Here is a 21,039-nt window from a genome sequence, read left to right on the forward strand (position 1 = left end):
CTCACAGTAATAATAATAAATCGAAAAAGTCTTACTATCAGTGTCCTTACGTGATAAAAAATTACGTATGTAAGAGTTGTGCATTTCAAACTTATTCATCACTGCACAGTTTGCGTCACACCAAATCTGGACCTTGTATAAAACTGCCCCCAAGACAGCCACCAAAACAACCCACCGTGACCCCAAAACCACCTCAAATCAGATGGCTCAAATGCACCCAGTGTCGGTATCAAACGAAATTGAATGTTGTTTTACAACGTCATATTAAAACCAAACACAGTATTAAGCGAAATCTAGTGCAAAACCAAGTGGAAATGGTCCAATGGCATCAGTGCAAAAAGTGTCAATTTGTGACAGTAAATAAAACGTCCCTAAACGAACACGTGGCTTTGAAACATCAAGATGAAGAACGATGGTTTGGCTGCGAATATTGCCCATTTAAAACCACGATGGAAAATTCATTGAAAAGACACATCAAAACTAAGCACACACAGTGCCAAAATACCGAATGGTTTCAGTGCAATGAATGTACTTATAGAACGATGCAAAGGTCGCATTTAATTCAACACAGAAAAAGTGAACACACGCCGAAGGAAATAAGTCAACGGTGCCCTCATTGTGACTTTAAAACTGGACTAGAAAACGAGTTACAGCAACACCTCGCGAGCAAACACCCAACGAACAATGGAAATGTGCAACTTTTACCCTATTATTATCTACTTATTCAATAAATATTTTATTGAAAAACTCATTTTTTTTATTTTTTAAAACAATTCAACAAAAACAATAATGTAATATATTAGATCAAATTATTCAGTGTATCTTTTTTTTTACTTGGCAAGTCTTTTCAAATTAATCATTTGAATAATTTATTATAATCTCTTCTAAATTGTAATTATGAACGCACTTGAAATATCAATTAAGACACACAAGGTCCAAAAACCTATTAGTTTTGTTTCTCCTCAGGTCGGTGACTGGTGATTTACCCACTTTCCAGTGTTGCCAGCTTAAAACAATTAAATTCGTCAGATCTGCTGATACTTTTTTTAATACGTTTTTTACATAAATCTGCTCAAAAACGTGCTTAAATGAACCAAAAATGCGAAAATAGGTAATGAGATGACGTTTGAATTTGAAAGTCAAGGTTACCAAACTAAAATTGAGATAAAAATGACAATTATTTACAGTCAGCCGATATCTACGTTTTTACTTGAAAAACATGCTAAAATACTTGATAAAGGCAAAAATAATTTGAAATATAAAAAAAAGTTAAGTGTGCAATAATTACAATAATTAATTAGATTAATAAATAATTAGAAAATAACTTAATAATTAATTAAAAGTGAGATAAAAGATATGTTTTTACTTTTTTGTTTTTGCAAGGTTCCACAATGCTTAGAAGAATCAAATTTGTTTGTTGTAAAAATAATGCGACTTTTGTGGAGCAGTTTAATTTGACGTTTTTTTTTTGGTCTGTTTTAGCAAAATCTTGCAATTAAAATCATTTTCGACCACATTTTGTATTTTTCGTTCTACACTGGCAGACACGGAATTTTGGACGATTTGTCATTCGACTGACATAAAAACGTAAAACGGGCCTTAGGCTACTAATCTCACTTTCGGTTTTTGTAATTTTTATCAGAAAAAATGACAACAAATTAAAATAATTTATTGATCTAATATAAAAACACGTATTGCTGGCATTATTCTTTCGGAAAATCGATGCCAAAAAAAATAAAACTTTCAAATTTTAGTTTTAAACGTCAATCATAATGACAATAAAGCGTGGCTTACATTGACATTTTCTGAACTGTCATAAATTTGATGTCATAAAAATTCCGTGTCCGCCAGTGTAAAATTTCAATCAAAAAAAACTAAATCGAATGAAACAAACGAAATAATATCAATTTAGATTTATTTTTGTTGTGTTTAAGCATGTTTTGACAATGTCCTGTAAAATAAGAGTCTCTGGTTCAAAAACGAACTAAACCGAGCGAGACACGCTAAAATAATATCAATATTTCAATCTAATAATTTGGTAATTTTTCAGTCAGTTTTATAAAAAATTCGAATGTATTTTAACAACGTGCTGAAGCATTCTAAAAATACAAAAAATAACACTAGTTTTGGCATATTTTGATAAATTGTCGGTTTGTTTTTATCGAAATCTTGCGTTTCTGGCTAAAAATGTACAGAATAATGCACGTTTTGACCCATTTTAGCGATTTTTTTACCTTATTGAGTAAAATATCATTTAGAAAAACAAAACTATCTTTCGATTTTTAAACTTGTTTTTGAGAAAATCTAGCATTTGAGTTTCTGCATGGCTAAAAAAAGGTGCAAAATACTCAAAAAATTAGTGTCATCATTTTTAACTGAATTGACTAAATCAATAAAAAAATTAAATTAAAAAAGTTAATTTTACTAACATTTAGGTGAATACTCGATTTAAAAAAATAATTTCAACTATGTACAGTCCTGTTTCTAAGAAAGTCATCAAAAAATCAGAATTTTTACAAGTTTTCACCAAATCATGAAACTATGTAGTATAAAAATCACCAAATATGGTGACATTTCACCAGACAGCAGCAACAGTTTTGTAAATTACTTAGGTTGGCAAAACTAAATATAAATTGTCACTTGTCACTTGTCAAGTCTTCCACAGAAAAAAATAACATCCATTTTCATTTCATTGCACAATATTAGTTCATAGAAATATATAAATTTTCGAATTGTGATCTCTTTCATTTAGTTTGAAAAGAAAGTTAGTAGTAGAGCAACAACCATGACTTGTCCTTGGGCCAAAATGGAAAACGTTGAACCCGTCAACTTTGAAGAAATCATGTCTGAACAAGTCGCACGTGAATTACAAGCAAAAGAAGACAAGAAATACGCCGAAATGTTTGTACCCTCATTGAAACAAGACGAGAAAACAGCCCCTGCTGAAGTTCTGGATTCTGGGGTTGACGACACTTGTGAATCAGATGCTGTGATAGCACGAATGCTCCAGATGCAATTTGATAAGGAATACGACGAGAATTTGAGACGCACAGAGGAGAAGTATAACGGGGCGTCAAAAGTATCGATTTCCTTTGAGAATTACCGCCGCACACCTCATAATTTCGGTAGAACTAAATTTGTTATTGTGGTTTAATAATTTTGTGAATTGTAGATTTCGAGAGTGATTCTGAACAAGAAGAAATCATCGATATTCGCGACCGACGCGACTGGGACCGTTTCGACACCCTCCAAAGACAATTTGATTCGATCCCTCCTTGTGGCTACAAAATGCAAAACGGTCTCATGGTCACCAAACATGACGTTACAATGAGCGGCCGAAAAAACGCCTGTAAATTACTATCCTTTCCCCCTGATTTTCACACAGGCGATGGCGAAAATTTCGATCTGAAACTTTCCAACAAAGTCTTCAACAGTTTGAAACGCCACTCACAAAACGAAGAATCACGCCGACAAAAAGTCCGCGATAAGAAAGAAGACCGCGCGACTCAAGAATTCGGTCTAGATGAGTACACACGTCTCCTCATTTATAAAATAATCCAACAGGAAATTCTCGATAACGTCAACGGTGTTATTAGTATCGGTAAAGAAGCGGTGATACTTCACGCCGATGCTAATGTCAATTATACAGAGGGCCCCCTTCCGCCCGAATGTGCGATTAAAGTCTTCAAAACAACTCTATCTGAATTCAAACAACGAGATAAATACATAAAAGACGATCATAGGTTTAAAGGACGTATGGGGAATCAAACGGCGAGGAAGACTGTTCACTTATGGGCCGAGAAAGAAATGCACAATTTGAAAAGATTGAAAAATGCGAATATTCCATGCCCGGAAGTTGTAGTGTTGAAAAAACACGTCCTTGTTATGTCATTTATTGGAGAGAATAATAAACCTGCACCTAAATTAAAAGACGCAATAATGGATGAAACTGACTATATTTTAGCATATGAACAAGTTGTTGAGGCCATGAAGATGCTTTTTTCAACAGCTGAATTAATTCATGCCGATTTATCTGAATACAATATTTTGTGGCATCAAGGACAGTGCTACTTTATTGATGTTAGTCAAGCTGTGTTGCCATCGCACGAAAATGCATTTTATTTTCTCATGAGAGATTGCAACAATATCGCAAATGTAAGTAAATGCACAAAGCTACATTAAGTACATTTTTATTTCCAGTTCTTTTCAAAGAAAAAAGTGTCCAATGTTGCAACCCCTCAAGAACTTTTCAAATCTATAACAGGTTATAATTACGATGAGAAAAAAGAATTACTTCAATTACAAGAAACATTCAAAATGAAACCTCATCTTGTTGATAAACCGGGAATCGAATCGGTTTTTGATTTTGATAAAGGATGGGAAAAATCGAAAGAAAACTTGCAAACTCCTAAATTAGTTGACGCACCGTTAGCCTAGTTTACTCATTTTAAAAATTAATTCATTGCGAACTTGTTAATTTTGTGTTAAATACGTGAAAAATATTGGTTTATTAAATTTGTTATTCATCTCATCAAAACAGTAAATTTTGATTATTGCACATTGAAACACATTTCATAAGTTGGCGGCTTTTCCGGTATTTTCATCACGTCTAAATCATCACTTTGAAACCATTTAATCTCTTCTTCAGTCAAATCTTCCAATTTCGAATAAAAATCTGCATTTGGTTTAGTCTGAGACGCTCCACCAAACATATTTTGTTGCTGTTGCATTCCAAAATTGCCAAAAATATTTTGAGTATGTTGAAATGCTGGTTTATTGCTTGGTTGTGTAACCCCAAATTGGGGCTGTTGTGTCGTAAATTGATTGCCAGTTGAGTGGGTTTGTTGTGCCCCAAATGGATGACCACTCTGGAAATGGCTAGTTGTGGGGGTTGGTTGTGGTGCCCCAAATAAATGACTACTTTGGGCCTGTTGGAAGGTACTTTGCGCATTTTGCCTAAATGGACTAATTTGAGCTTGTGTCTGTGTCGCCCCAAAAATCGAATTTTGTTGGGCCCCACCAAAAATCGAATTCTGTTGTCCTCCAAAAATCGGGCTGGGAGTTTTGTTACCACCAAAAATACTCTGTGTTTGGGGCGGAGTTGTATTCCCAAAAGTTGTTTTTTGCTGTGACTGTGAGCCCCCAAAAATGGAATTTGACGTTTGATTGGTGTTTAGTGAATTTGAAGGTGGAGTATTGTAGATATTTTTTAATATGTTAACGACATCAGGTGACGGGTTTTGCAACGCTTTGATTTTCATTATTGCTTGTTGTAACATCATTTGTAAATTTTGCTTAAATTGTTCAACAGTGCCGTTTTTAGCCGATTCGTAAAATAAATACCTAATTTCTTCCATGCTGTAATCCTCAAAACCGGGAAAATGGGGCTTGTCACGAAATGGGGAGTACGACGATAACAGCCATTGACCACCCTTCTCTGCAGAAGTCATATCATTCACTACTGCTTTCACCAAAGTGTTTGTATCAACAGTGGACGCATTCTGGGCCGGCTTATTTGCATAATTTTGGACTAAAACCGACTGAGAGCCGGCGTAACTGTGATCTAAGGCAATTTTTTATAATTAGTCAAAAATTCACCCAAATAATGAAAAATGTACATACCTGTATTAATTTGATGTTCGAATTTACAATTTTCACCAAATCTACAAGTCCCTTGCAAAAAATACTTGCACATAACCATTGCAAAAAACGGAAAACAATAAATTTAAAAATTGAGGTTATGCAATCTTTAGTTCCAGCGCTGCCAACACAAAAATACAAATTTGGCACATAAATGGCAAAAAATGCCACACTATTAATTACTAATTAGAAAAATAATCAAAAAAACTATTGTGCCAAAGTATTAAAACTATTTATAATAATAAAGTCAAAAATCAACTTAAAAATGTATAATTATGCAACCAATAATATACGCGTACCAACCTAATCAAAACGTCAAAATTGTAACACGAAACTTTTTAACCTGTTGCATTCTCAAACCCGTTTCCGCAGATAATTTTATAAAAATCATCTCTTATCACTGATAAGCGTATCGAAACCAATCTGATTCAAAGGTGAGTGAAACACGTAAATTTATCAACAAATTCTCTCACTGGTAGCAAACCAACAAAAATAAACAAAGGTATGGATAAACTGCGTCGAGTGCTTGGAGGTAATGACTCTCCAGACGAAGAAAGCGGAATAATGTCACAATTAAACGAAACAACAACTCTGAGTTGGTCCACAAGACTGAAAGCATTTCTATTCTGTTTCATCCTTGGAATACTTTTATCCTTTCTTGGATCTTTTGCCTTATTTTTACGAGGGGGCTTGACAGTGTTTGCCATCTTTTATACATTGGGGAATATTTTATCAATGGCAAGTACGTGTTTTTTGATGGGACCTTGCAATCAAATCAAAAAAATGTTTGCCTCAAGTCGAGCTATTGCAACTGGTCTTGTAATAGCCTCTTTTATTTTAACACTAGTTTCTGCTCTTGCGGTAAGTGATTCATTATTAACACTTGTTTTTAACTTAATTCTTATTTTTTTAGTTACACAATGCGCTCTTGGCCCTTATTTTTATAATAATACAGTCATTAGCAATGACTTGGTACTCTTTGTCATACATACCTTATGCAAGGGATGCCGTAAAAAAGACTTTCATAGCATGTGTCGGTTGATTAGTCAATTAAAAATATAAATGTATAAATTTGGAAAGTATTTACATATTTTTTATAATGTAATTTGTGTCAGTTGGACCCATCCACTACTGTATTTATTTTGATACTTTATACAAATGTAAATTGTTGCTAATTTAAATGTAGGTAATGTTTAGAAAAAATTAAAGTATTTAACTGATTTAAAACCAATTTAACTGAAAATCACCTATTTATCTCAAACTCTGAGTCTAACAAATAATCATTGCAAAAATTTTTTGAAAAATCGTACATTCCAAAAAATACGTAACCTCCAAGTGTTATCCACAAAACTCGTGGTGCAAATCCCGCAAACAGCCTGCAAACAAAAAATCAAATGAGACACTCAATGTTAATTTTTTTTACCCTTTGATTCCTTGTTCACGATAAATCTGTTTCAATACAGTCCTGACACGCATTTTCTCAGCTGTTTTCTTATCAGCTAACATAATTCGAGTTTTAGCTACGTCTAAAGGGGTTGTTAGGGCAGCTGCAAACCCTCCAGCGATAGCCCCACAATTCGCAACCTCCCAAGACTCTAACGGAATATTATTTTTGAATTTTATCCTATAAGTCGATTTGAGATATTCAAGTACTGGAAATTGAATCAACGAAAATGGAACCTCTCGAATTATCGTTGAGCCAAAGCCTCTATACAACCCCTGAAACCACTCAGTGTTAAATAATCATAATGAAGCAAACTTTTTACTCACATTTATGATACCTTCAGATTTAATTGCGTGTTTTAGAATACGCAAAGATGTGTGTTTGTGATTTGTAGTAATTTGACGCCTTTGCTTGACGACTTCCATGGGGACTCGAATAAGACAAGCAATCTAAAATTACAATAAAAAACTATATTTCATTGCCATGATGAAATTAAAAAACGTACAACTTCGCTAATTGAAGCACCAGTCATGTAAACTAAAGGCAAGGAATGGGGCCCGACTTGAGGCTCAATATAATATTTAAAACTTTCATAAGTGAGGAAAAAAAATGCCGCTTGTGGGGCACTCCCGACAGCTTGTGGGCCGATACCTTTGTAAATCCCTGAAAATCCACCCGATTTTCTAAAACCTAAGCCTGACTGAAGACGTGTTTTTAATGTATCGAGAGGAAATAAAACGACATCAACCACTAACCCCCCAATTGCGCCACCCTATATACAAAATTTAAATTTACGTATTGTTGGTTGCATAACAACTCACAAACAATGATGATAAATACATGTTTTTCTCTTCTTGACTCAACATTGTCTAAATATCTACAAAAAAATTAAATTAAATAAATACAAAATTTTGTATAATTAAGTCAGAAAATCGGCTTTTATTCACCTTAAAGATTTTCATTCACAACAAAACTTAAACAACACCTAACAACCTTTGAACCAGTTATTTAATGTGATAACATACTAATTTTTTTATAATAACATCAATATTACAAATTACTAATATTTATAAAATTCAAACGGTTTAAATCATGACTGATTATGTAACATAACCTCACATCTGTCATAACCTAAAAATGTAAACACGATAAGAAGAAATTACAAAATGGGGCGAAATATATTGAAAAGTAGTGTCCAGAATGCATCATTCAGCATTATTTTTCAAGTAGTTTGAAATTTTAACTTATATATACCTAACCCCAAATTTTCAGATTCTCTTCCGATGTATTACTTTTGTCTTAAATGCATTCATAATTCGAACTGTGGGTCAGGAAGTACTTGGAATAATGAATGTCCGGTTGCTTCTCCTCGAATCAACCATTCTGTTCTTGTCACATGAGCCCCTAATGAAAGCGTGTCTTACAGACACCAAATCACACAATTGGGCGCAAGTTATAAACCAAATTTGGCTTTCGTAAGTGCCCCATAACATAAAACGTGAATTCATTACAACACTTACAGTGTTCCTATCACGGCATGCCTGAGTTTGGTTTTAGTATACATTTGGATCAATGTCTTAAGCCCCACTGATGATATTTATATTAGTCAATATAGACTCGGCTGTTACTCCATCGCTCTGTCATGTATAATAGAGCAGATGACCCAAAATGTGGTTCTTGTGGCCCAAAGTTACTGTTTTGTCAAATTAAAAGTTGTCCTTGAGACAATTTATATTGTTTCTAGAACGGTCATTTTTGTTTTCATAGTTGTGAAGCACCCAAATGATGCTATTAATGCATTTTCAATAGCACAGCTAGGGTCAGCTATAATTTTATGTCTGTCTTATTACGGGTTTTTCTTTTGGTACATAACGCGGTTGAATCTAGTCAAAGCAGGGATCGCTCTTAAAAGTAGTCTTTTCATGGACATGAACGACTTTCCATTTTCTTCCATAATGGAGTTTTTCCCCGGAATTATGAAAAACAGCGAGAGAATTCTAAACCAAGACTTGTGTCTTTTAACAATCAGTTTTGCCAAACAATCAATCATCAAACAGATTTTAACTGAAGGAGAACGTTACGTAATGACAGTCTCCCCAGTGTTGACTTTCAGTCAACAATCAATGTATGATATTGTAAATAATCTAGGAAGTTTAGCTGCGAGATTTATTTTTCGACCAATTGAAGAAAGTGCATACTTTTATTTTACGCAAATGATTAAACGAGACGAACCTGTAGACAAACAAGATCAAGTAATTGTAACTTAATTAATATTAAATGAAACTAATTAATCATTTTCAGAGAAATATTTCCGAATCAGCAAATGTCTTAAGCCACTTGTGCAATATTGTGACAAGTATTGGCCTCATTGTTGTTGTTTTTGGCCAAAGTTATAGTCACACTTTACTTTATCTCTATGGGGGCAAAAAATTAGTTGAAAACACTTTGCCAGTAACGTTGTTACGTTTTCACAGTTTTGCAATAGTTTTACTTGCAATAAATGGGGTCACAGAGGGCTACGTTTTTGCGACAATGAATAATAAACAATTAGACAAGTAAGTAGTAAAATACAGGAAACGAAATAACTCTAGTTTTTTTTTCAGGTACAATTACATTATGGTGCTATTTTCAATAAGTTTTTTGGTTATTTCTTACGTCCTTACTAACGTATTGGGGCCAGTTGGATTTATTTTAGCCAATTGCGTAAATATGTTAGCGCGTATTACTCACAGCCTCATTTATATCAATAAAAAATACAAGGGGACGATTTACAAACCTCTTGAAGGTTTAATCCCCAGCAAAAAATTCCTTTTAATTCTGGTTGTCTCAGGAGTCGCCACTAAAACATCAGAATCGTTAATTTCCTCCCTCATCATTCATATTTTAATAGGAGCTTTATTTTTTCTTTCAAGTGTTGCAGTCTGGGCCATTGACAACAAATCAGTCCTCAAGTTGGGTTATGACAAATATAAACGTCGAATGTCGATAAAAAATGACTAATTTAATAAAAAAATTAAACACCTATTCTATTTTATTCTTGTAAACAGCAGCAGTCACAGTCCCTGTAGTTGTAGGTCTAAATATGAGACAGTCCTTGTTATCACTTTCAAGTTTAATGATAGGGTCCCCATTATGGGGCTCGAGTTTAGCGGCTTGTTCAGCTATCGCAGCGATTAGGCCAGCGCTCTCAGTCGAGGCTTTGCCCTTCGCCCCCAAACACAAGCCTTGACGGTCAACGAAAACACAACCGAAAACTCCCGGCCGGTTCATCCTAACAAAACCAATCAGAAATATTGCAAGGGGGCTTTATTCTTACTTACACCTCATCCATCACTCTATCTAAATGCTTTTCCATTGTTGAAATTATTAATGAAAAAAAAATGACAGTTAGGAGGTACCAACCTTAAAAGTAAAAATTCCCCTACTTATTTAAAATCATTCGTTTGCTAAATCTACGATATTTTGAGCTTGTTTCACAGTCGGCATGTCGATCATTTGCCCTTTGTAGCTAAAAGCGCCCTTAAAATGATTAATTAACATAAAATTAATTTTTTGGGGGGCTACAAACTTTGCCCTCATTTTGGTGTTTATAAAAAGCATTTAGAATGTCTTGGGCCCATTTAATTTGATCAGGACTCGGCATAAAAGCCTTCTGTGTGATATCAATTTGGTCCGGGTGTATAACTTGCTTGCCAGAAAAGCCTAATTGTGCCCCTTGTTCTGCTTGTGTTTTTAAACCTTCAGGGTCTTTATATTTGATATAAACCATGTCAATGGCTTGTAAATTGAAGGCTTTAGCTACAGTTACAATTTTTTGACGCGCGTAAGTTACTTCAAATGATGATTCAGTTCTTTTAGCACCTACGAGAAATTATTCTTATGTGTGCAAAAATTAAAAAAATTACCAATGCTAGCACAAAAATCATCACTTCCGAATAAAAGTGCCACTGGGGTAAATTTACAAATCTCAGACATTTTTCTGGCAGCTTTACATATATCTACCACCTTGACTAAAGCAAAAGCTGACTCAATTGCCATTATTAAACCAATTTTGCTTTTAGTTTTTATGTATTCATTTAAATAAGCTGAAAACTAAGTTTTGTTAAATTAAAAAAGCATCAGAATTGTTACTTTACCATTTCTAAATGTTCTACACATTCAACTTTTGGTAAATAAATTGTATTTGGCAAATTCTTGCCAGTTACTAAGACACTTAAATCGTCTTTAATTAGTTCAGAAGCAAATGAATTAATGCGGACCGCAAAGTCATAAGGGCGTTTTCTTTGTGGTTTGCCTTTATCAAGAATTTCTCTAATATTAATACGTGCTTGCACCTACAACCCTCTTATCATTTTTATAATCCGAAAGTTAGCTTATTATTAAAATCACTTTTTTATTCACTGCAACACCATCTTCACAATCCAAAACAATACAATCGGCATCTAAAAGAAACGCTTTGTGGATTTTCTTAAGATCGTCACCAGGGACATACATTAGAGCCCTCCGAGGTGTATAATATCGAATTGGGGCCTAAAAAACACCTAATTTACCATTTGACGCTTTTATCAAAGTGTTCACCTTGATTGTGTCAACAATCACAGACTTTAAGAGAGGTTTTACGTAATTTCGCAACATTTTTACAATTAATTACAAAAAAATAAATAAATAACAGGTTATGTCAGTCGGTAAATAAACTGACTTCGTTACCGACATTACGACGCCATTTTGTCAATAATATGGTAGTTTAAAAAAAATCTGTTGCTCTTTTTATAAGCGATTGTAAGTGTTTATTGCCCTCATTTAGCAAATTTTTTCTTATAATTGTGTTAATTAAAAGTGATTATATGTGTAACATTGCTTTTGTATCAATAAAAAGCGAGTCGTTGGTCACGATGACTCATATTTACCTAGAGTTGACAAGGCCATAAATTTTAGCCAAATTTCGATTATAAACATATGACATCGACCCATATATGAAAATTAACGATTCTGAATAGTTGCAGGTGAAGACTGTTTGATGTGATAATCTTGTAATTAAAAATGAATCGAAAAGAAATCAGTAAAGGTGACCAACCTACTTTTGAGAACAAAGATGAAGAGGTGGAGTATTGGAAAAACCTTGCGACGCAATACTTGGATGAGTATGTTATAGCCCCCATGTGTCACTTATGTTAATAATTGAAATTCCAGCATTGATCGTTTACAAAAAGAATCAGATGAATTCGTCAGCGAATCTCAACAATTGGAACGTGAATATGAGGCTACAATTGAGCAAAACGAGAAGAAAATCAAAGAATTAACTCTGGCAAATAATAGAGCTTTCAATGAAATAGAATCACTTAGAGTAAGTAACAATTATGTGAGTCACTGTGATAATTTAAAAAAAAAAAAATAGGTAAAATTAGATCAGAGCAATAAACAAAATCAATCCTATCAAACCGAAATCGAGAACTTTACGAAAGGAAAAGGCGAAATGTCGCGCTACATACGTGAACTCGAACAGAAAAACGACGACCTTGAGCGGTCACGACGGATTATTGAGGAATCAATCGCAGGTATTGAGACGGCTTTCCACAATGCCATTGAACGAAACGCGATTCTTGAGTCGGAAATCGACGAAAAAGAGAGTCTCAAAGAAAAACTTCAGCGATTGGCTGATGAAACTAGAGGTATAAACTTACCCAACTCACTCAAAATTTTAACTCAATTGTTACAGATCTGAAACAGGAACTCCTAGTGAAGGAAAAATCCCTAGATAATGAACGACCCGTCAACGGATTTAGATCAATGCCTATTGTTGACTCAAACAGACTTAAAGAAATCGAGACTCAAACCACCCCAATTAAAAGTAAGACAAATCGATTCAGTAAGACATTGCGTTTGCTCATGCGCCGTATACGCAAAATGAAATAAACTCATACTAATTAAGTGCACTTAATCGATAAAATTAACATTAATTTTCATCCACGATAGTAACAAGACTCAACTGTGATTAGTTTGACTGATTGTATATGTTTGATGTTTAACTAGAAATAAATTATTTTTTTCAATGTAATAACGATTTTCATTTACATTTTTTGAGTCTTGTTGCATCCAATTGCTTGTTGCAGATCCCTGTAATTTTTTTATTTTTACTCGAAAGTGTGACGATAATAATTCGTTGTTTCATGGAAAATCTATTAGGAAATCAAGGATGTTTCGTGAATCATTGACTAAACAAAACAATCGATAAGTGACGGATACGGAAAAAATTATATCCCAATGTGGCCATGAAAAATGTGTTTTTTTTTAAATTATTATTACCCTTGTGTTATCTCACATTACTAACCACCCATTTGTCTCCTGTTATTTTTCCAGAAGATCAGATACCCTATCAAGCCTCCATAACACCAGCATCTCGCGTAATGGCTTTGAACATCGTTAGTGATCTAATCCGAAAAGTCGGGGTAAGTTTAATAAATAAATAAAAATGTGCACATTGGGGTTGTAGTCGCTTCGCGGTTTTTGGGTTAGATCATGTTTTTCGTTATTTTGTTGGTAGCCTGCATGTGTATGCACGTTTATGTGTTGCTTCCAGCTGTCTCGTTTCCTTTGTTCACAATGTGGTCGATATAAATGTACAGTTTGTCCGCCAACGGCCGTTAATCCCACCAATACCACACCGAGGTGCGAAGGGGGCTTCAATTTTTTAATTTTCGTGATTTTAATAAATTGTTTTTTATAGGGTCTAGAACGCAGATTGGAGAAGAGTCGATACGATTACAGGGATATCGGATCCAGTGATTTAAGGTGATTTAAAAATTAATAGAAAATAAATAATTCAAACTTGAATTTCAGGAGTCGACATTCGGCGAAAAACAGTCCGGCACCAAGCATTCAAGGTTTATCAAAATGAGAATTAATAGGTGTTTTAGGTACGTCTGGCTTAAAAACAAAAACTCCATGTCCAGTATTATTGATTTAATTTTCTGTTTTATGTACGTATAAAATATATATCGAGCGAAAAAGTGATCTTATCTCATTACTTGGTGATATTATTTAAGTCAGTAGTTCCTTTAACATTTTGTAAGTAATTTTTGGTGATAATTTTGCTAGTTAGGTCATGTTTTTCCGCTTAGTTACAATTCCTTTAATATGTATGTAAATATCATTGTGAATAGCGTGTGACTGGTTTTGTCTCCCTTTTAAAACTTGTTTACGTCAGTAAATGACGTAAATTAAGATTTTTTTACCCTCAATTTCCCGAAATATATTTTTTCACATAGTTAATAGATTAATTTAAAACGGGTTTTGCGTTTTGTTAATTTATTCAATTACTAATAATTAGGTACAAATTTTATATTTTTAATTGTATATTCCATTATTTAAGGTGCAAATATTTATTATTGTCTAACAGGATACGAATAAATCAGTTAAAGTAATACACCTGTGAAAATTTTACTCCATGATAGAGTCGTCCTTGATTTTTTCGTATTAGGAGCGAAAGTTTGCAAACTTGTCAAAGGTAATATTTTTAAATAAGCCTCAAGTGTCATAATTCCATTTTTAGATTTCCTCCATTTCAAACACACAGGACCTGGAAATAATCCATTTGAAATGGCGTTAAAAATATTTTGAGTTACACAACCTGACATTTTGGGTGATTTGAGAACCCACAGAATAAAAATATAAATTGGAAAACACTGCAGCAAATAACGAAATCGTAGCAAAATTTCCTCAACAATCATTATCGCCAACCTAAACTAAATTACAAAAATACAAAAAAATTTTTTTTTCCAATCTTACAATCACAAAAACGGTGTAATAAAGAGTTGTAGTGGGCAATAGAAACAATAATACTGTGAACCCCAAAGTTCCAATAAACAATTGATGTTGCGAATACTGACAAGAGTCAACTCTGGCCCGTAATGGGTTATATTTGCGGCCAATAAAAAGGCGCCACAGTGATAATAAGCCCTTCAGTTGCAAATAAATCAGTCTAAAATAGTTTTTGTTGAGAAATATTTAACAAAAATGGTAACTTACCTTGCGGCATAGACATAAATGCAATAAACATGAAAAGTTGCAATTGAAATAAGGTCCGAAAGCATTGCTATTTGATAAGAAAATCCAAACGTTCCCGGCAAAACTAGGAATTTGAAATATTGTTTGACAAAAGGTTGCATTGTAAACAAAAACACTCTCCATAACGAAATGTGATAAAAGAAAAATCTACCCAATGATTTATTGAAAGCATAATTTAATTTTAAACCGATAGGAGACCCCATGAGATAGATTAAAAGGTGACGAAAATTGTAAATTAAAGTCTCTCTAATATTATCAATAAAATTTACGATCAAATCTTCATTGTGTATAAAAATTCGTAATAGAATAATCCCCAATGCTAAATCAACCAATTTTGCTAAAATAAAATTCCCAATTCTGGGTGACATTCGTTTTTCTTTATTAACTTCGGCAAAAAACCACTTAAATTCGTTTAAGTTATCACAAAAATGTGAAATCGTAGCTGAATAAGCCCACACTAATTTGAATTTATTCAAAAATTGCAACAACCAATCTAAAATGGCAATAATGCAAGTAAGGGTGTTCTTCCGGCCGTTTTCTTCATTTCTCCACCTTGGTTTTCTCAAATGACTCCGCAAAAACTTAAAATGTACCCCATACTCGTCCTCATAGTCCAAATCATCACAGTCCCGAAAAGCCCCAAAATCGTATACGATTCTCACCAAACTCAAATTAGCTGAATTCCCAAAATTTAATAAACTAATTTTTGAAGTCGTGTCAATATGAACGGCTTTAAAGTCAATATTTTTCACTTTGGTCACATCATTGCCCAAAAAACCGATAACATTTTCGGTGTGTTTAACCGTGACATCGCTTGTGATGTAATAAGCTTCACATTCATCGTATTCTTGCCGGAAACCCTCCAAATAGCCACTTTTATTCAAAATGAGCGAATTTGGCACAAAAATGAGGATATTTTTCACCATCCTTAACCTCAAACTGTCAAAGACATATGTTTTTGTTTGAGCACGTGACACGATCACGTCTTTTTAATTGGTCCAAATTGACAGCACATGTTTTCAATGACGTTTAATTTCTTTGAAGAATGTAAAGGATGAATTACGTTTTTATCGCAGATGATTCATTTCGTAACAAAGAATTGTTCTACATTTTATTATAAACCCTCCAAATAGCCACTTTTATTCAGAATGAGCGAATTTGGCACAAAAATGAAGATATTTTTCACCATCCTTAACCTCAAACTGTCAAAGACATATGTTTTTGTTTGTGCACGTGACACAATCACGTCATTTAATTGGGCGAAATTGACACCATTTTGACAGCACATGTTTTCAATGACGTTTAATTTCTTGGAAGAATGTAAAGGATGAATTACGTTTTTATCGCAGATGATTCATTTCGTAACACAGCATTGTTCTACATTTTATTATAATGCGTATTAGATTTTCTAAACTGAGAGAATGAGCGAAAGTGGGGCTAATGGGGATGGTGAAATTCGACCCACTAGATTTAGGGTAAGTTTCCTGATAAGGATGATAAAAATCATTATGGGGGTTTACAGAATTTGCCATCGGTTAATTCGTTAAGTCAAGAGGAGTTGATTGTGACTGAGCCTGAAAATACCGAATTGTTATCGTCAATCAGAAGGAGAGTGCAAAGTAGTTCTGAAAAAATTGAAACGGGGTCTTTGAATGTGTTATCGGCCAAATATGAAGTAAATTACGACATTTTATCGCAATATATTACTACTGGACTTTTTTTAGAGCCTTGATTATGACACGTGTGAGAATTATTTATTTTTAGATGAGGAGAGAAAAAAGGGTTATAGATTTATTGTGAAAAAAAATTTAGCAAGATGGTTTATTTTCCTCCTGATTGGAATGGTAACCGCGTTAATTGCTTGTGCCATAGATATATCAATAGAGGAATTGTCACAACTGAAATATGCCTCATTAAGCAAATGTAATAATTACTATTTTTCAACTATTTCATTTAATTGTAACAAATTCTAGCTGTAGACGAATATGTTACACAGGGAAAACTCCACATCCCTTACTTCTTCTGGGTCCTATATAACGTAATCCCGGTCCTAATAGGCTCAATCCTAGTTGCCTATGTTGAACCTATTGCTTCTGGTAGTGGAATTCCTCAAGTCAAATGTTACCTAAATGGGGTTAAAATACCCCGAGTTGTTCGTATAAAAACACTATTTGTAAAAAGTGTAGGAGTTGTATGTTCAGTCGTTGGTGGTTTGGCTGGAGGCAAAGTAATTTATTTTGTGCAATTTAAAATTAAAAAATTATACAAAATTTTTAAGGAAGGACCAATGATTCACTCAGGAGCTGTTGTCGCAGCTGGACTTTCGCAAGGAAAAAGTACAACATTTAACCGAGATTTCAAAATATTTAAATATTTTCGAGAAGATCACGAAAAACGAGATTTTGTTTCTGGAGGTGCCGCTGCAGGAGTTTCGGCGGCTTTTGGTGCCCCTGTTGGTAAATAAATTTCCTATTCCTTATTTAAATCCTCTAATGTTCATCAAATTTTAGGCGGAGTGCTTTTTAGTTTAGAAGAAGGAACAAGTTTCTGGAATCAGAGCCTAACATGGCGCACTTTTTTCGCTTCTGTGATAAGCACCTTTACTTTAAACGTAGTTTTATCAACTTATCATGGAGTTCCTGGCGATTTGAGCTATCCTGGACTTTTAAATTTAGGAAAATTTGAAAATTTCAGTTACGAAGTGTATGAATTACCAATTTTTGTCTTAATGGGGGCTTTAGGCGGCTTATTAGGGGCATTATGGAATCATTTCAATTATAAATTATCAGTTTTTCGGATGAGGTAATCATTACATTAAATTACTCACAAGTAATTAAAACCTTTAGGTATATAAGAAAAAGATGGTTAAAAGTAATTGAAGCTTGTATAGTCGCTGCTGTTAGTGCAACTTTAGGTTTTCTCATGATGTTTTTACTCAATGATTGCAAGCCTTTGGGGCAAGACCCCACGAAATACCCAACTCAGTTATACTGCCAAGATGGCCAATACAACGTTCTAGCAAGCATTTGGTTTCAAACTCCCGAAGCTTCAGTTCGTTCTCTTTTCCATGATCCCCCAAATACCCACAACGCCACCTCACTTGCCTTTTTCGTCGTCGTTTATTTCTTCCTGTCATCATGGACCTTTGGTCTTGCCTCTTCCAATGGCCTTTTCATCCCCACTCTTCTCACGGGGGCTGCCTGGGGCCGACTTATCTCAGTTGGACTTTTTCGGATCATTCCCGATGCTGTGCTCATTCATCCGGGGAAATACGCCATGATTGGAGCAGCTGCCCAATTAGGTGGCGTTGTAAGAATGACAATTAGTTTGACAGTTATTATAATGGAAACAACTGGAAATATTTCGTTTGCTTTGCCACTCATTCTGACATTAATTGCGGCAAAATGGACAGGAGATTTCTTCAATGAGGGTATTTATGACACACTTATACAACTCAGTGGTGTTCCGTTACTCCCATGGGAACCACCACCATTAGTTCACAATATCTACGCCAGTGAGGTGATGTCGCATCCGGTGGTCACATTGAAATGTGTTGAGAATGTGGGACATATAGTTGAATTGTTGAAGTTAACAAGTTATAACGGATTTCCGGTGGTTGATCCGCCATTAACTGACCAATCAGAAGTTACGACCTATGGAAGAATCAGAGGGTTGATTTTAAGGTCACAATTAATTGTTATTTTGAAAAAGAAGATTTTTAATGAAAATTCCGATTTTTGGGGGGACATTAACGTGGGTATTTTTAGAGATGAGTATCCTAGATATCCGACGATTGAGGTAACATAGTGTGTGTGTGTTTCCCTTTTTTTTTGATTGATTTTTTCGTTTTTAGCAAGTGTGTGTTTCCGAAGTCGAAAAAACTTATTCTATTGATCTGAGACCGTTTATGAATCCATCACCATATACGGTGCTCCATGTAAATTTAAAAAAGTTAACAAGTGATTAGCATTTATCTGGTTTTCTTTTCAGTCATCATCACTTCCTCGAATGTTTAGATTATTCCGAGCTCTAGGTTTACGACATTTGCCTATTGTTAATGATACAAATGAGGTTATTGGAATGGTGACAAGAAAAGACTTGGCTCGGTATAGAGTTTGGAGACATCGTGGCCGCATGGGGGTAGAAGAATTACTAATTTCCAAAGAAATATGACCACTTTACAGTATTATATAGCACTACGAATAATTATGTTGTCAATTGTGACTAAAGATGATTTTATTTATTGTTAATTAAAAACTTTACTCATTTTGTTTTGTTCCTTTAACCCAACTGGGGATCAAAATTCAATCTATATACAGGTGCGCCAGAACTCGCGCCCCAGAGAAAATTTTCAAGTAAGGTAATATACCAGGAACATGAAAAAAATTCTATCTGTCAAAAAAATTTGACATTTGACATTTTTTTAATCTATTTAAGGATACTGATGATCTTGTATATGTTTTTTTTACAATTATTTAGTAAAGGGTCAAAAATTTTGCCAAAAAAAGCCACAAATAACATTGAACACAGTTACAATTCAAAACTTGGAAAATTATTTTTCCAACAGAAATAAGATACCAGGAACATGGAAAAAATGTCTAAGAAATTCTATCTGTCAAAAAATTTTGACATTTGGCATTTTTTTATGTCTATTTAATGATACTGATTATCTTGTATATGTTTTTTTTTTTTATAATTATTTAGTAAAGGTACAAAAATTTTGCCAATAAAAGCCACAAATAACATTAAACAGAGATAAAATTTAGGCTACAGCTTCATTGTTTCCTCTTCTAATAGTTTGTAGCAAAAAAACTTGGAAAAGTATTTTTCCAACAGAAATAAATAGAGTCAAAGTGCAAACTTTAAACCCTCATAACTTCGAAATTTTCATAGATAAAATTTTTTAAACATTTTTTCCATGTTCCTAGTATGTTACCTTACATGGCATTTTTCTCTGAGGTGCGAGTTCTGGCGCATCCTGTATACAAAAGAGTTTCGTGACTGACTGACAGACAACGCACAGCCTAAACCACTGAAGCTAGAAATATGAAATTTGGCAGATATGTTCCTTAGAAGGAGTAGAGGTCCACTAAGAAAGGATTTAAAAAAATCAACCTCTAAGGGGGTGAGATGGGGTGTAAACTTTTAAACAAAGATAGAAACAAAAAAATTGGAAGATATGTTACTTAGCGGTTGTAAAGGTGTACTAAGACGAGATTTTTTTTTAATAATTACTAAACTTATTTATTCCATAAAAAATGGGGTGAAACGGGGTGTATACGTTTAAACAAAAATAGAAACATGAAATTTTTCAGATTTGTTCCTTAAAGGGGCGCCAAGAAAGGATTTTTCGAAAATTAATCTCTACGGGGGTGAAATGGAGTGTAAATATTTAAACTAAAATAGAAACAAAAAAATTTGAGGATATGTTCCTTAGCAATTTAGACGAGGTTTTTAAAAAATAATAAGTAAAAAGTTATTCACCCCCTTAGAAAAGGGAGTGAAACTGGATGTACACAATTAAACGAAAATAAAAACATGAAATTTGAAAGATATGTTCCTTAGCGCATGTAGATGTCCGATAAGAAAGAATTTTTCGAAAACTAATTTCTTATGGGGTGAAATTGGGTGTAAACATTTACAACTTGCAAACTTGACGAAGTTTCAAGATACATTCCTTTAGGAGCCGGTTTACAAAAATCGAAATGAAAATTTAATTCAAAATTAAACTAATTCGAATTAAGTTGCCATTTATTTTGCATTGACAAACGACAAGTTAATCGGGAATTAAAATTTAATTGCGATTAACACGTTCTGTTAACCGGCCCTAAGTTTTCTATTAGTTTTGTAACTATCATTGAAAACGATTCAAAATTATTTATTTAATTTAT

General features: G+C 33.8%; 9 protein-coding genes across 14 annotated transcripts; 5 read left to right on the forward strand and 4 right to left on the reverse strand.

Moving 5' to 3' along the window:
• The first annotated feature begins 2,616 nt into the window (after window positions 1–2,616).
• On the forward strand, window positions 2,617–4,537 carry LOC123004247 (serine/threonine-protein kinase RIO3). Its single transcript, XM_044397414.1, has 3 exons — window positions 2,617–3,125; window positions 3,173–4,155; window positions 4,201–4,537. Exons 1-3 carry the CDS (start codon window positions 2,786–2,788, stop codon window positions 4,435–4,437), a joined length of 1,560 nt encoding a protein of 519 aa, XP_044253349.1. The 5' UTR covers window positions 2,617–2,785; the 3' UTR covers window positions 4,438–4,537.
• On the reverse strand, window positions 4,485–5,827 carry LOC123004248 (nucleoporin NUP42-like). The gene is made up of 2 exons (XM_044397415.1): window positions 5,623–5,827; window positions 4,485–5,563 (listed from the first exon to the last, which is right to left on the reverse strand). The coding sequence occupies exons 1-2, from the start codon at window positions 5,699–5,701 to the stop codon at window positions 4,551–4,553; spliced, it is 1,092 nt and encodes a 363-aa protein (XP_044253350.1). The 5' UTR covers window positions 5,702–5,827; the 3' UTR covers window positions 4,485–4,550.
• Window positions 5,828–5,922: 95 nt separating this feature from the next.
• Window positions 5,923–6,860, forward strand: LOC123004251 (vesicle transport protein SFT2B). Of its 2 annotated transcripts, none has more exons than XM_044397420.1 (3): window positions 5,923–6,074; window positions 6,143–6,501; window positions 6,554–6,860. In XM_044397420.1, the coding sequence occupies exons 2-3, from the start codon at window positions 6,145–6,147 to the stop codon at window positions 6,680–6,682; spliced, it is 486 nt and encodes a 161-aa protein (XP_044253355.1). In that variant the 5' UTR covers window positions 5,923–6,074; window positions 6,143–6,144; the 3' UTR covers window positions 6,683–6,860. The 2 variants fall into 2 exon arrangements, with proteins under 2 accessions (XP_044253355.1, XP_044253356.1); XM_044397421.1 differs by having other exon boundaries at window positions 5,933–6,074; window positions 6,120–6,501.
• Window positions 6,593–10,110, reverse strand: LOC123004250 (S-adenosylmethionine mitochondrial carrier protein homolog). Its single transcript, XM_044397419.1, has 6 exons — window positions 8,032–10,110; window positions 7,906–7,961; window positions 7,590–7,856; window positions 7,411–7,533; window positions 7,064–7,359; window positions 6,593–7,016 (listed from the first exon to the last, which is right to left on the reverse strand). Exons 2-6 carry the CDS (start codon window positions 7,948–7,950, stop codon window positions 6,884–6,886), a joined length of 864 nt encoding a protein of 287 aa, XP_044253354.1. The 5' UTR covers window positions 7,951–7,961; window positions 8,032–10,110; the 3' UTR covers window positions 6,593–6,883.
• LOC123004246 (protein RFT1 homolog) lies at window positions 8,174–10,108 on the forward strand. The gene is made up of 5 exons (XM_044397413.1): window positions 8,174–8,310; window positions 8,357–8,559; window positions 8,607–9,336; window positions 9,386–9,639; window positions 9,688–10,108. The coding sequence occupies exons 1-5, from the start codon at window positions 8,251–8,253 to the stop codon at window positions 10,082–10,084; spliced, it is 1,644 nt and encodes a 547-aa protein (XP_044253348.1). The 5' UTR covers window positions 8,174–8,250; the 3' UTR covers window positions 10,085–10,108.
• Window positions 10,111–10,232: 122 nt separating the features above from the next.
• Window positions 10,233–11,768, reverse strand: LOC123004249 (citramalyl-CoA lyase, mitochondrial-like). Of its 2 annotated transcripts, XM_044397418.1 has the most exons (8): window positions 11,663–11,768; window positions 11,474–11,614; window positions 11,221–11,418; window positions 10,990–11,176; window positions 10,653–10,945; window positions 10,487–10,603; window positions 10,405–10,430; window positions 10,243–10,355 (listed from the first exon to the last, which is right to left on the reverse strand). In XM_044397418.1, the coding sequence occupies exons 1-6, from the start codon at window positions 11,717–11,719 to the stop codon at window positions 10,520–10,522; spliced, it is 960 nt and encodes a 319-aa protein (XP_044253353.1). In that variant the 5' UTR covers window positions 11,720–11,768; the 3' UTR covers window positions 10,243–10,355; window positions 10,405–10,430; window positions 10,487–10,519. The 2 variants fall into 2 exon arrangements, with proteins under 2 accessions (XP_044253352.1, XP_044253353.1); XM_044397417.1 differs by having other exon boundaries at window positions 10,233–10,355; window positions 10,405–10,603.
• Window positions 11,769–11,774: 6 nt separating this feature from the next.
• Window positions 11,775–14,505, forward strand: LOC123004255 (nuclear distribution protein nudE homolog). 3 transcript variants are annotated; one of them, XR_006412681.1, is made up of 9 exons: window positions 11,775–11,863; window positions 12,082–12,225; window positions 12,275–12,428; window positions 12,480–12,753; window positions 12,801–12,932; window positions 13,442–13,530; window positions 13,662–13,750; window positions 13,809–13,873; window positions 13,922–14,505. XR_006412681.1 is itself a non-coding variant. In XM_044397424.1 (8 exons), the coding sequence occupies exons 2-8, from the start codon at window positions 12,125–12,127 to the stop codon at window positions 13,977–13,979; spliced, it is 873 nt and encodes a 290-aa protein (XP_044253359.1). In that variant the 5' UTR covers window positions 11,775–11,863; window positions 12,082–12,124; the 3' UTR covers window positions 13,980–14,505. The 3 variants fall into 3 exon arrangements, 2 of the variants coding, with proteins under 2 accessions (XP_044253359.1, XP_044253360.1); XM_044397424.1 differs by lacking the exon at window positions 13,662–13,750; XM_044397425.1 differs by lacking the exons at window positions 13,442–13,530; window positions 13,662–13,750.
• LOC123004253 (phosphatidylinositol N-acetylglucosaminyltransferase subunit Q) lies at window positions 14,347–16,525 on the reverse strand. Of its 2 annotated transcripts, none has more exons than XM_044397423.1 (4): window positions 15,110–16,503; window positions 14,870–15,062; window positions 14,712–14,826; window positions 14,347–14,660 (listed from the first exon to the last, which is right to left on the reverse strand). In XM_044397423.1, exons 1-4 carry the CDS (start codon window positions 16,072–16,074, stop codon window positions 14,497–14,499), a joined length of 1,437 nt encoding a protein of 478 aa, XP_044253358.1. In that variant the 5' UTR covers window positions 16,075–16,503; the 3' UTR covers window positions 14,347–14,496. The 2 variants fall into 2 exon arrangements, 1 of the variants encoding a protein (XP_044253358.1); XR_006412680.1 differs by having other exon boundaries at window positions 14,519–14,660; window positions 14,712–14,821; window positions 15,110–16,525.
• Window positions 16,415–19,415, forward strand: LOC123004252 (H(+)/Cl(-) exchange transporter 7). Its single transcript, XM_044397422.1, has 9 exons — window positions 16,415–16,623; window positions 16,671–16,823; window positions 16,873–17,071; window positions 17,122–17,375; window positions 17,427–17,604; window positions 17,659–17,950; window positions 17,995–18,946; window positions 19,002–19,085; window positions 19,139–19,415. Exons 1-9 carry the CDS (start codon window positions 16,570–16,572, stop codon window positions 19,319–19,321), a joined length of 2,349 nt encoding a protein of 782 aa, XP_044253357.1. The 5' UTR covers window positions 16,415–16,569; the 3' UTR covers window positions 19,322–19,415.
• Window positions 19,416–21,039: the final 1,624 nt, after the last annotated feature.

This window comes from Tribolium madens, unplaced genomic scaffold (assembly GCF_015345945.1).
Source record: "Tribolium madens isolate multiple individuals breed KSU strain unplaced genomic scaffold, Tmad_KSU_1.1 Scaffold_1;HRSCAF=32;Tcas5.2_LG8, whole genome shotgun sequence".
NCBI classification, from domain to species: Eukaryota; Metazoa; Arthropoda; class Insecta; order Coleoptera; family Tenebrionidae; genus Tribolium; species Tribolium madens.

Excerpts from the sequence above, each read along its gene's own strand:
- LOC123004249 (XM_044397417.1), bottom strand. The coding sequence starts at position 11,719 with ATGTTGCGAAATTACGTAAAACCTCTCTTAAAGTCTGTGATTGTTGAC. Across the intron at positions 11,615-11,662 it reads TGATTGTTGACACAATCAAG|GCCCCAATTCGATATTATAC; the intron begins GTGAACACTTTG and ends GGTGTTTTTTAG. Across the intron at positions 10,604-10,652 it reads AACACCAAAATGAGGGCAAA|GGCGCTTTTAGCTACAAAGG; the intron begins GTTTGTAGCCCC and ends AATCATTTTAAG.
- LOC123004246 (XM_044397413.1), top strand. The coding sequence starts at position 8,251 with ATGGGGCGAAATATATTGAAAAGTAGTGTCCAGAATGCATCATTCAGC. Across the intron at positions 8,560-8,606 it reads ATAAACCAAATTTGGCTTTC|TGTTCCTATCACGGCATGCC; the intron begins GTAAGTGCCCCA and ends CAACACTTACAG. Across the intron at positions 9,640-9,687 it reads AATAATAAACAATTAGACAA|GTACAATTACATTATGGTGC; the intron begins GTAAGTAGTAAA and ends TTTTTTTTTCAG.
- LOC123004252 (XM_044397422.1), top strand. The coding sequence starts at position 16,570 with ATGAGCGAAAGTGGGGCTAATGGGGATGGTGAAATTCGACCCACTAGA. Across the intron at positions 16,624-16,670 it reads TTCGACCCACTAGATTTAGG|AATTTGCCATCGGTTAATTC; the intron begins GTAAGTTTCCTG and ends GGGGGTTTACAG. Across the intron at positions 17,376-17,426 it reads GTGGTTTGGCTGGAGGCAAA|GAAGGACCAATGATTCACTC; the intron begins GTAATTTATTTT and ends AAAATTTTTAAG.
- LOC123004253 (XM_044397423.1), bottom strand. The coding sequence starts at position 16,074 with ATGGTGAAAAATATCCTCATTTTTGTGCCAAATTCGCTCATTTTGAAT. Across the intron at positions 15,063-15,109 it reads ATTTATGTCTATGCCGCAAG|ACTGATTTATTTGCAACTGA; the intron begins GTAAGTTACCAT and ends AAACTATTTTAG. Across the intron at positions 14,827-14,869 it reads ATTACACCGTTTTTGTGATT|TTTAGGTTGGCGATAATGAT; the intron begins GTAAGATTGGAA and ends TTTGTAATTTAG.
- LOC123004255 (XM_044397424.1), top strand. The coding sequence starts at position 12,125 with ATGAATCGAAAAGAAATCAGTAAAGGTGACCAACCTACTTTTGAGAAC. Across the intron at positions 12,226-12,274 it reads GCGACGCAATACTTGGATGA|CATTGATCGTTTACAAAAAG; the intron begins GTATGTTATAGC and ends TTGAAATTCCAG. Across the intron at positions 13,531-13,808 it reads ATCTAATCCGAAAAGTCGGG|GGTCTAGAACGCAGATTGGA; the intron begins GTAAGTTTAATA and ends TGTTTTTTATAG.
- LOC123004250 (XM_044397419.1), bottom strand. The coding sequence starts at position 7,950 with ATGTTGAGTCAAGAAGAGAAAAACATGTATTTATCATCATTGTTT. Across the intron at positions 7,857-7,905 it reads TGTATTTATCATCATTGTTT|GGTGGCGCAATTGGGGGGTT; the intron begins GTGAGTTGTTAT and ends TTTTGTATATAG. Across the intron at positions 7,017-7,063 it reads CGTGAACAAGGAATCAAAGG|GCTGTTTGCGGGATTTGCAC; the intron begins GTAAAAAAAATT and ends TTTTGTTTGCAG.
- LOC123004247 (XM_044397414.1), top strand. The coding sequence starts at position 2,786 with ATGACTTGTCCTTGGGCCAAAATGGAAAACGTTGAACCCGTCAACTTT. Across the intron at positions 3,126-3,172 it reads CCGCACACCTCATAATTTCG|ATTTCGAGAGTGATTCTGAA; the intron begins GTAGAACTAAAT and ends TGTGAATTGTAG. Across the intron at positions 4,156-4,200 it reads ATTGCAACAATATCGCAAAT|TTCTTTTCAAAGAAAAAAGT; the intron begins GTAAGTAAATGC and ends TTTTATTTCCAG.
- LOC123004251 (XM_044397420.1), top strand. The coding sequence starts at position 6,145 with ATGGATAAACTGCGTCGAGTGCTTGGAGGTAATGACTCTCCAGACGAA. Across the intron at positions 6,502-6,553 it reads CACTAGTTTCTGCTCTTGCG|TTACACAATGCGCTCTTGGC; the intron begins GTAAGTGATTCA and ends TTATTTTTTTAG.
- LOC123004248 (XM_044397415.1), bottom strand. The coding sequence starts at position 5,701 with ATGGTTATGTGCAAGTATTTTTTGCAAGGGACTTGTAGATTTGGTGAA. Across the intron at positions 5,564-5,622 it reads CGAACATCAAATTAATACAG|ATCACAGTTACGCCGGCTCT; the intron begins GTATGTACATTT and ends AAATTGCCTTAG.